A 10,612-nucleotide genomic window follows, 5' to 3' on the forward strand; every position below is an offset into this window, starting at 1 on the left:
TGACCCCGACCGCTTTATTGATAGAGGTGACCGCTTGTAAATTTTAGTAAACAGACTTTGACCAGTTATTGTATCACTGGTATGATTGAAATACAACGGGATGTGACGCAGTGTAGCGCACACGTCAAACAATGTGGTCAGCACTTTGGAATTATGGATCAAATTCTTGTATAGACCTGGATACTTCTGAGTAAACCACCTTAATACTATAGTGGACATAAACGGAAGTCTCTCTTTAATTTCCCCCTGGGTGTCTTTCTTATCCCAGTATATCGAATACCATGGTTGCCAGATATAATAAAAGAGTATTCTCCAGAAAATACTCTCTTTTTAAGATTTGTAGTTTATGGGAAGTCCGTGGGCGCGGTTGAAATCTCCAGTTGCTTGAACTTCTAGCCGAGCCGGTAAAATATCTCCGGAATGCTTTAATCATAAGATGATTTCTCAAATGGAAAATGGGAGATTTATAACGGATTGATAAAGCAAAGGCCCTTGCAGATGTGGTTGAAATCTCCAGTGGCTTTAACATTTGCAGGGTGGAATCCTCTATACTGAAGATGATTTTCTTGGGATGGGCGCATGGTCACTTACGAGCGCACTATATGATTCTTAATCCTTAGAACTTGTTCACCGTGTTACGCGAGACCAACGCGACATGCTAAATTATCCCAAGTTGCAACCTTCTAACAGGGTGGATGGGACCATCAGCTTTTGCGCTTTTAAAGTATATGGTTTTGCTCAGAGCAGTAATTCAACTCTTTAAGATCTGATTGTGACTTTTCCCCTTTTAGCTGCTAGACATTTCCTTGTAAATTAGTTACGAGAATTTGAAGACAGATCAGACAACAACTTTTTCCTGATGACTTTGAGCATTTTCATTATACCTGTTTGTTGAACAATGTAAGGATGCTGTAGAGAGAAGTTTCATGTGAATCACTTCCGGGAGTTAACGTCAATTAGGAGACTTACACACAGCAACTGATGATTAAAAAAATTTATTCACTAAAAATATTCTTTTGAATCAAACGCTTTTTCTCCAGCTTCTTTGTTTATTTTCATCTTTCTTTCCTTTGATGTCGACAAAAGCAAAGCAGAGCAGAGAAAAGTAACTTGAAAATTTAACTTATTAAATAAAAAAAAAAGTTTACAAAGCCTCTATGCACAAACTGTGCCAGTACAAATGTAATTCGTATAAGTCGGTACGATCCTGCTAATTAAACTTCATCTTGAATGGAGTTCTGAGGTAGCGGAGGTCGAACATATCAAAGGGAAAAGATATATGCGGGACCAGGAGACCCCTGGGGTAGGAGATTACGGAATTCCACTAAATTATGGATCTTAAACTACGGGCTTATAACTATTTCTAAGTATATACATTACGAAAAGTAACTTTCAGAGCGCTTCTCAATTGAGTGTCGCAAAACCAAATGACTAATTAGAAGAGAGGACTCAAACTAAACGAGGCAAACTGCCAAAGCGCGGGAAAACGTGGGCGACGTAGTCATGATTAACTTCAGTTTTGCATCTGATTGGTTGAGAGTGACGCAAGTTTTTTGGACCAAACATAGACCGAATTAAAGCAAAACCAATGCATTTTCGGATTACTTTAAGACACTCAATTGAAATTGACTCTAATTAACTTTTCTTATATAATAAGATTCTAATCGCTATAAAAATTATAATATGAGATAAAAAAACTACTACAATAATTTAAGGATCTATAAAAACAGCCGTTCGAAATAAGATCTAGAGCCAGTGTTCTTCTCTTTGAATCGCGAAATAACATAGAATACACTGAAGAGGGTTGGAAAAATGCCTAACGTGGTTGAATTTTTTATAAAGAGCAAATACAGAGAAAAGCATCGTTTCGCAAATCAATCAGTGAACATTTATGAAAAATCTTTTCTCCGACACATACGAATGTGCAATTCATTTTTTCTACGATTTTACGATAGTGAATTTTAGCATAGAAATGAGTTGTAGTAAAAACTTCAGGAAGCTTCTCAATTAGAAACTATATAACTTCATGAACTGATTACACGCAATTTTTCAGATAGTTAAAGATATATAAAAATTAGACTTTTCATTCGTTTAGAACGAACCGAAAATTTTCGTTAATCTCTTTTTTCTCTGCTTACCTTAATTCTTGAGGTAATTTAGAGGAACAAAGATTATCTTAACTGCCACGAATTTTTCCTTTTAACATTTCTCTTAATTCTTCTGGAATCGCTATAAAACTATTTCAAACGGAAGCTTCAAGTTTTCACAGAGAAGATTCATTAATTGATCTTCCCCCTGGGTGGCAGAGGTGACTGCTTCGTAAACCCAACAGATTCTTTGTTTAAATGTGACTGCTAGCTTTTTCGCTTCACAGTCCAAGCACAGCATTTAAAACTATTCCAATCATTTTGAACCAACAGATCAATATAAGCGTTCCGCTGATTGTCCACGAGAGCCTCCAACATATATTGCATCGCCGTTTTATTTTCTGTTTTTCGCTATTTTTTGTAATCTTCACTTGTTGCCTAGACTAAGAGCAATCCCTGCATTTCGGAGAAGTTCGTCGTGTGGATAAAACACAACAGAGGAAAAAAATGGATGCTAGGGCGTCTGACTCCCAGAGTTCCGCGCGGCGCACTGACATCAATTTGTTTTGCACTGACGGACCCAGACTTCGCCTAAAAGCAGGGATTGCTCGTCCACTAATCCTTGTCAGTCATTTTTATTAACCAGTCACCTCTGCTAACCAGTCTTCTGGTATTTTTTTAACTCTTTATATCCAACTGAGCATTAGGAATCCTATTTTGGGAGAGAAAGGATCAACAGTTATTATTTGAAAACACTTATTCGCGTGTGACAGTCACCCGATATCAATCACACCAATACTACTTGTCATAGAGTTGACTGTAGTCCCCATTAGCGTCTTTGCTGTCCGCTTCAGCGATGTAGTCATACTCTACCGGCGGCGGCTGGAAAAAAAAAAGGATCCAAAAGTGACTTGGTGATAATCAACACGGACTATCATTGAAGTTGACACTGCTTAGTTTGTAATTAGAAACACAGACAGTCCCAGCTCATGACACAAAAACGAATGTGAATAAGACAAATGCTTTCGAGCGGAATTGTGCCACAAAAACACGATATTAAACGCGCTTGTGTGGGAACTCAACGATTTTATCATAGAAGTATGCGGAAGAAATGAGCAAACCGCGCTACTTCGCCGAAACTAAATCCACATGGTCTAAGCTATTGGTGAACAGAAACGAATACACCGACGCAACTATTGAAGACAATTTTCCGACGTAAAAACGAACTTCCTTCTACAAATCCGCAAGTGTTTCTCATGAGTATAAGGAAGAAATTAATATATCAATAAGCGCATAAATAAACGAAAAAAGTAAAACAAGACGTATGAACCGTTTGAGCAAATATTTCGACTAAACATCTCAGAAAAAAGTGCTATTATGACTATTTTTGTACCTTGAAGGATGTTTTCATATAGCCATTCAATTCTGCCTCTCTTAACCACACGTAGACACCAAAGGAAAACCCTCCCCCCACCTTCTAAAAAATACTTACCTCTAGCTGAATGTCCCTCAAGGGCATCAGAGGTGTTTGCCGGCCTCCCCATTTTCTACCATTAGAAAAAAAAAAAGGCGTTGGGTAAAGATAATGATAAAGTCCTGTGAGATAATTACTGGAATATTTTGGAATACTGTGCTGTTACCAATACTTCCTCATTGTCCCACACAGCCTACCCTCATTTCTATTTCAGCTTCCTTCCAAACAAGTCCCTTCTACCCTCGCCCTCTCAATCCCTTGCTCTCGCATTCCTTCTTATTCTTTTGCTCTCTTCTTTCCATTCCTTCGTTTCTCTCTTCCTTCCTTCCTTCCTTCTCATCTATTTCTCCCTCTCCATCTCTGTCTCTTTTCCCATTATTCCTTTCTCAAAATCACACACCTTTGTCAGTTTCTTTCTCCATATCTGCATCTGTTTCCTTATCCTTCACTCCCAATACTTCTCTTCCATCCTCTCTGGAGGATTTTGTTTGTGTCACGGTAAGATTTACGTGATCCTTCCTTAAGGTTCTGTAATATTCTTATGATCTACACCCTCATCATTGGCAGTTAATTAGTAGTCAGTTTTCTATACCTATTCTACCCCCCACTTCATACTCTGTTGGCGACGACGACTGATGTCCCCTCTGTTTCCTTTAAATTCCGTGTGATCTCCTCCCCCCCACCCACCCCCTCAAAAAAAAAACTTCCATCCCCCCGGGGATAGTGGATTGATTGGTTCCTGAGCTCCCTGCCCTCTCACACTGCCATCCCTTACTGTCTTCCCCCCCCCCTTCCTTCCACCCTAAAAACCAACAGAAACTCATCTTCATACCTTACAAAGTAAACAGCAACTCCAGCTATCGCACATCCTACGAGAACTGAAATAGTAAGCCCGGCAATTACTACGCTACTTAATTTTCTTTCTTGGGTCGTTGTTGTTTGGGTCTCTGAGGAATAAAAGAGAGAGCAGTGATTGAGGAGTCTATTTCAAAAAATAACTTTCACACAACTAAATTAATAATAGAATATTATCACAATCACTGATCAAAACTGTGGGCAAGATGTATTTTCACAACATGAAAAGTTACAAATGTTTTCTGATTATGTTTTCCCAATTATATTAAGAACACATACGTGTAGGTTAATGTTACTGTATATACAGGAGGTGATGGGTCTAAAAACTTGAAAAATGTAATTGTCATGTCTTCTAATTTTTCGTCATTGTATTTGTGCTTATAGAACATTCATTATTATTATAAGTTTCTTTTTTTTCTGATAGGCATAGGTAATTATTATTGTGGGTATTTTCAGCAAAATATTTGTAATCCTTTGAGCTGTAGTTTTGTTATTTTATTGTTCAGGTTCCTTTTGTTTGGTTCATAGTTTTCAAGGTTGTCACCCATCATGTTTAACCCTTTAATCCCTAAGAGTGACAAGGTTCTAATTTCTCCTTACAATATCACCCCTGAAACAAATGTTTAAGTCACAAGAATAAAGGAAATGATCAGCAACTAATCTTGATGGTTTTACAAATTCTCCTTGTTAGAACTTAGGTAATGTATAAAAAACAGAATGGAGAATATGCATAATGATCCAGTTAGGGTGTAAAGGGTTAAATATGCTGACTTTTCTACATTCCAGGGTTCATTGTGATTCATGTTGTTGGATTTCAGGATGTTATGTAGCTGTTGTGATATTAAACTAGTTTGTTTTTTTTTTTTACCAATAATCCTAAGTAAAGTCGCCAGTGCCAAAACATTGAACTCATAACAATCACACTCAGGCAGGTAATACCACATTTATGCAAAGAAGGATCATATCAAGGGGTGAGTGGCAATGAAGATTCATGTTTTGCACTTCATTTGCATTTGCCCCACATGACATTCTGCTCTTTTTCATCACTCACCTTGCACTTTCTTAATGACATGAAACAATCTGCGTGTGCTGGACTTTCCTTCCATATTACGCATGATCATGAAGACATCATAGCTGTGCACATTTTGCAATCTTGGTAAAGTAATGCTGGTTGCTTTGGCATCAGTAGTATAACTACAACCTTTAACTTCCCTCTGGCCAACATGGTATGCGCATGAAATCACGTACTGACCAGGATTGCCCCGCCATGATGAGGTATCTGCCGGCTGAGAGACAATTACTTTTTGTCATCATCATGGTGGCATTAGATCAAATCTCTATTACCAGACATCACTATGAGAAGCACTCCCCTCCCAAAGAGATCGAATGATGAATAATAGCAAAGAAAAAACAAACAAATTATTTCATGAGGCAGCCAAGAGGGCCCCATCTCATCTGAGTGTGGTAAAAACCAAAACCAAGTACCGGTGATAACAATTAAATTGCCCAATCATGGAGCAAAAAATCACAAGGAGCAAATCAGAACTCAAAGTAAAAACAATTAAAGTGTTAAAAGCCTTGGAAATGTGTGTAGCCAAGGCACCATTGGTTTATAGTTTTGCATCTGAATAGTAAAGAAAATGGCATGATTTTTCTGGACTAATCACAGTGGATAGATAAAACAAAACCCATGAAATCTTGCTTTACTTCAGACAATATATTGAATTTTTTTTCAGAAAAGCCTTTCCCGAAAGAAAAAAAACACTCAGATTATCTCAATCATTAGAGAAAAATATAAAGCCTGTAAACTATGACTTTACCACGATTATTTAGCCTTAGACCACAAGTTTTGTGCCTGAATGATTTTCAAATTGAAGTATAGCAGACTCAATGATCAACAATTTTCAAATTGAAAAAAGTCCAGTTTGAAGTGTACACACGCAGACATGTGTTCTAAAAAGAAATTTTAGGTATCAAGAATTAAGGTTTAAAACCCACCTCCCAGTCCACTGATACATTCCTGAGACCAGAATTGCCCGGAAAGGATATCGAATAATCTCTTATCACCTTTGGTAGATTGACTGGATCTGTAATCAAAATGATTGATGTCATCTACAGCTGTAGAGGGGTGGAGGGAATGGAAGAATATGCTAAAGGATTGCGAGATTGGAGAGAGGGTTAATCAAGACAGAAAAAAATTGGAGCAAAGGATGAAGGGAGGAGAGTTAAAGTGAAGTGAAGGAAAAGAGAGAGAAATAGATTGTAAAAGGAAAGGATGGAATTAGAGTGAAGGGAAAGGAGGCAAGATCAAGAAAAGGTCAGTAAATGGGGGTATAGTTTAGGGAAGTGACCTGCCAGGGGCCTGTTTCTCAAAGGTCCTTGTACTTTATGGGCCCCTATGGCTGTTCTGTTTTCATTCCAGATGGGAGTTTCAAAAGTTTTGAAAACTATACAAACAAAACTATCAGCTAAAGAAACAAAATGGACTGGTTAGGGTGCTAGAACTTGCTCTAGAGAAACAGGTCCCACAAGACAATTAGGCTAATGAGAAAAGAAACAAAGAGGCAATGTGTGCAAGAAGGTGGAAGACAAGAGGGAGAAGGTTATAAGGAAGTCCTTAGAAAAGAACAGTCAGAGTGACCAATGGCAAAAGAGAAAAATGAGCATAATGATAGGTACATGGCACTTTATACTGTCAAGAAAAACAAGAATTGCTTACTCATATTGGATGCCATTGCAAATACACCCATGAAAATGATTCATATTTAGACAATGTGCAAGGTGACTCAACAGTTTGCAAATAACAGGGAACATTTCTGTAACCAAGTGTGGGTTGTAGAAGAAATGAGAAATTATGGCCTGGACTACATAGATACAAGGGCAACAACTATTAAAAAGACTGCAGCCTGCTTTTGTCCTGACAATTTTTGGCCCGATGGCTTCACTCCAGGCTGATTCATCTAATCTGACCACGACATAAACATAATACTCTGTAAAGTCTTTCAGTCCAGTGAGCAGTGTAAATTCTTTATTGGATCTAGTGCTTGTCTGAAATGAAACAAACATTTAAAAAGTATGACTGTGTATTAATATTAAATTAAAAAATTACTTTGGTATTCTCTTAATTTAATAATAATGACATTAACTAATTTAGTAATCAGGATAAAATTGGCCCTGATGATTAAAGAAATAAATGTCCACCTGAATGAATAAATAGTTTGACTTGTGCATACAATAAAAACAGTGAATAGTCATTTTGAAACATGAAAAATAAATCAATACATAAAAAACAATTTTTAAATCATTTTTTATGCTACTCACATAGGTTTCTCAGACCAGGAGACCACAAGTTTTCATTCCATTCTCCCACTCTCTCTGCCAATTTTCATTCACCTGTCTTGAGCTATAACTTCTCCCACTCCTCTCCTCCCCCCTCTCTTTCTTCACAAATTACTGATGCAGTTTTTTATCTTGACATGTAAATTGGATTTGTTCATTTAATTTTATTAAAGCTTTGAGGACAGTTCTCTTAGTCAGTAACATTTCATTTACAATGGGTGATGTGTAAAAAATTAGTTAGAAAATGTTTACCTAAACATACCCTATTTTTAATCTCCCCTTTGGCATGATAGAGCACTGTATAATTTTGGTCGGCTAGATCCCAAGATAGTCTGGCTTTCCAACGCACACTAAAATTTTCAGGAGGCTTGGGTGTAACTGAAAGACAAACATTAACCTTTTAATTTTCCAGCAGTGACAATAACATGTAATGTCTTGTTAAATTATCAAAATATTTAATCCAGCAAACAGGTAATGAGATTACTCAAAATTATCAGGCAGAGGCTGTCATCTTGATCTAACACCAAATTCTTGTAACTAATTCACCAGGAAATGTGTAACACTGAGCTGGATGAGACAATTAACAATCAGATTCTAGGAGTTGAAGGTTTAATGACTGAAATCATTATGGGGATTGTGATATTATTAGCAATACTAAAATTATCCTAAATTAATGAAGAAGCACTTTGAAAAAAATACCTGAACTTATAGAGATAAATGGCAGGTAAATTAGACTTTGTGCACTTCAAACAGCATTTGTGGCCATAACAGAGATATTATAGACACAGGCATCTAAGAAAGTTTTCAGAATGCACTTGAAATTCATTGTAGTGCTGAGAATGTTTACAGGCTGGCATTCTTTTATGTTGATCAACCTGCAGGTAGTTTTCTGACATGAGTTGTCAGGTTTGTCATTGCACAATTTGATGGAGTAGTTCACAGGTAAACCACCAGTATAGCTGGAAGATGACCACAGTATCCAGACATCTGTAAATGGATAAACACCATAGATTTTGAGGTTTAAATTCCGTGGGGAACTTGGTGGATCTGGAAAGCAAAAGTCAGAATAGTATGACTGTGTGAGTCTCCACGGAAATTGGCTTTAAATAACTAATTTATACCATCATATGCATATTCCTGTTCTCCATACATGTATATCTATTGCGCTGATGAGGAGAATTTGTTTAACAATCACAAGCTTCTTTAATTGGTGATTGTTCAATTCAGGGTGTTACTGTGAGGAGAAGTTGGTTTCTAATCATTTTAGGGACAAAGGGATAAAGTATCACACTTTATAATATAAAAGCTAATTGAAAAGGAGAATCATGAGGTTTGAAGGAGTTAAATGCAATAAAGCTTTTTGTACATTTAAATTGAAGTCTACAAAATTTTTAGTTTGCTTAATAATTAAAAGCCCAAGGAATATTAGGTATTTAATGTGTTTTTGATACACAGTGTGTCTTATTACAAACTGAAATGTCTAAATAAATTTTAAACAAGTGAAACAAACAAAATAACCAAAAAACAAAAAAATTTCACAAAACACTGTTTAGTGAGTACCCAGCACTTGTGAGGTAAACTTTGATTTTAAGAACTTGACCAAATCTAATAATTACTTTATCTCAGGTTGTTGGAATGTCTGCCATTGCTAATTAGATTGCTAATTACATTGATCAAGATCACTCTCACTCAGACGATCAGAATACTTTATCAACTTTTACCTCTGGGTTCAAACCATTTACTGCTTCTTTATAACATTCTTCTTTAAATTTGTAATTTATACATGCATGTATGTGGCTTAATTCAATGTTTAGTTTTGTGTTTCTGTCAGATTTGGAGGAGTTCTGATATTAACACGGTGATCATAATTCTTACAATAAACTGCACTGAAATCATATCAAAAAAATTCTCAGTAAGTATACATCAAACTTTTTCGCTAAAAACTTGACTACGGTAGCTTGGTGATTGTTACCCGTGATAATTAAACAAGTTTAAAATTTTCTGTTGAAGCTACTGTGTTTAAATACAAAAAATACAGATAGATGTTTCCAATCACTTCTTTAAAATTTCGATCCACAAGTTTCTTACGTGATTACCCACCTCATAAGGAGAGAACCACTCTCTAAATAATTTAGTTCAAGGCGGCCAACCACAACCCTGAGCCAGACCATTCATGCTCCAGAGAAACGTCAAAGGCCAGACGTTCCCAGTGAATCCAATAAGAATGTTTATCATCTCAGTTAATAACATTCCCGTTGTAGACATCGTTCTAGGACTCCGAGTATCTGATAATAAAGCCGCCCGTAAATTTTCCGACATATACATCGCTGCGAACCTCTCGTTACTACACTGAGTTCATTCTTTTTCAAGTTAAGGTCTCGTATTAAAGCCGATATGGCGAAGGTGTAAGACTTCCACGAGAAATAATAGAAGGAGTGACCTAAAAATAGTGCAATGTAAACCATCCATCGAGTTATTTGATAAAGGCGAAAGTTAGAGTCCTTCAGAGACGCCATGTTTGTTCATGTGAGGGGAATTGTCTCGCAGCTGCTGGTGGGCTCGTCACGCAATTATGTCTTGGCTTGTCACGTAATATTGGCTTGTCACGTATTATGTGTCGGGCCAAAATGAGGGCGTTGAGGAGACCAGGGATATCTCTCTCCATCCACATCAGGAAATCTTCTGCAATCGAGCCTCTTTCGTCTAAATCGTTTCAGCTTCGATCCTTTTTAAATTTCCCTCCCACTGATTATCTCCTGGAGGAAAAAGGATCGGATCCGATAAAGACTGGTTCCTAATATGCCAGCGTAGAAGAAAAACCAGATCAAGTACAGAAAGTTAACGAAGGTGAAAAAAA

At 37.0% G+C, this 10,612-nt stretch overlaps 1 protein-coding gene and 1 long non-coding RNA gene across 3 annotated transcripts; both read right to left on the bottom strand.

Moving 5' to 3' along the window:
- Positions 1-979: 979 nt before the first annotated feature.
- LOC113677406 (uncharacterized) lies at positions 980-6,656 on the bottom strand. 2 transcript variants are annotated; one of them, XR_016185092.1, is made up of 6 exons: positions 6,415-6,656; positions 5,468-5,702; positions 4,394-4,508; positions 3,580-3,634; positions 2,818-2,969; positions 2,251-2,418 (listed from the first exon to the last, which is right to left on the bottom strand). XR_016185092.1 is itself a non-coding variant. In XM_089201000.1 (5 exons), the coding sequence occupies exons 1-5, from the start codon at positions 6,526-6,528 to the stop codon at positions 2,886-2,888; spliced, it is 603 nt and encodes a 200-aa protein (XP_089057126.1). In that variant the 5' UTR covers positions 6,529-6,655; the 3' UTR covers positions 980-2,885. The 2 variants fall into 2 exon arrangements, 1 of the variants encoding a protein (XP_089057126.1); XM_089201000.1 differs by having other exon boundaries at positions 980-2,969; positions 6,415-6,655.
- Positions 6,657-7,319: 663 nt separating this feature from the next.
- Positions 7,320-8,802, bottom strand: LOC149048856 (uncharacterized). The gene is made up of 3 exons (XR_016185093.1): positions 8,455-8,802; positions 8,018-8,133; positions 7,320-7,464 (listed from the first exon to the last, which is right to left on the bottom strand). It is a non-coding gene; the product is annotated as an uncharacterized LOC149048856 (long non-coding RNA).
- Positions 8,803-10,612: the final 1,810 nt, after the last annotated feature.

The sequence above is a fragment of the Pocillopora damicornis genome, chromosome 3, assembly GCF_964200805.1.
Source record: "Pocillopora damicornis chromosome 3, jaPocDami1.2, whole genome shotgun sequence".
Classification (NCBI taxonomy): Eukaryota; Metazoa; Cnidaria; class Anthozoa; order Scleractinia; family Pocilloporidae; genus Pocillopora; species Pocillopora damicornis.

Bases quoted from the DNA above. Each gene is read 5' to 3' on its own strand.
- LOC113677406 (XM_089201000.1), bottom strand. From the start codon at position 6,528: ATGACATCAATCATTTTGATTACAGATCCAGTCAATCTACCAAAGGTG. The intron at 4,509-5,467 runs GTGAGTGATGAA...TTTATTCCTCAG, and splicing joins TGTCATTAAGAAAGTGCAAG to AGACCCAAACAACAACGACC. The intron at 2,970-3,579 runs GTAAGTATTTTT...TTTTTTTTCCAG, and splicing joins TGAGGGACATTCAGCTAGAG to CCGCCGCCGGTAGAGTATGA.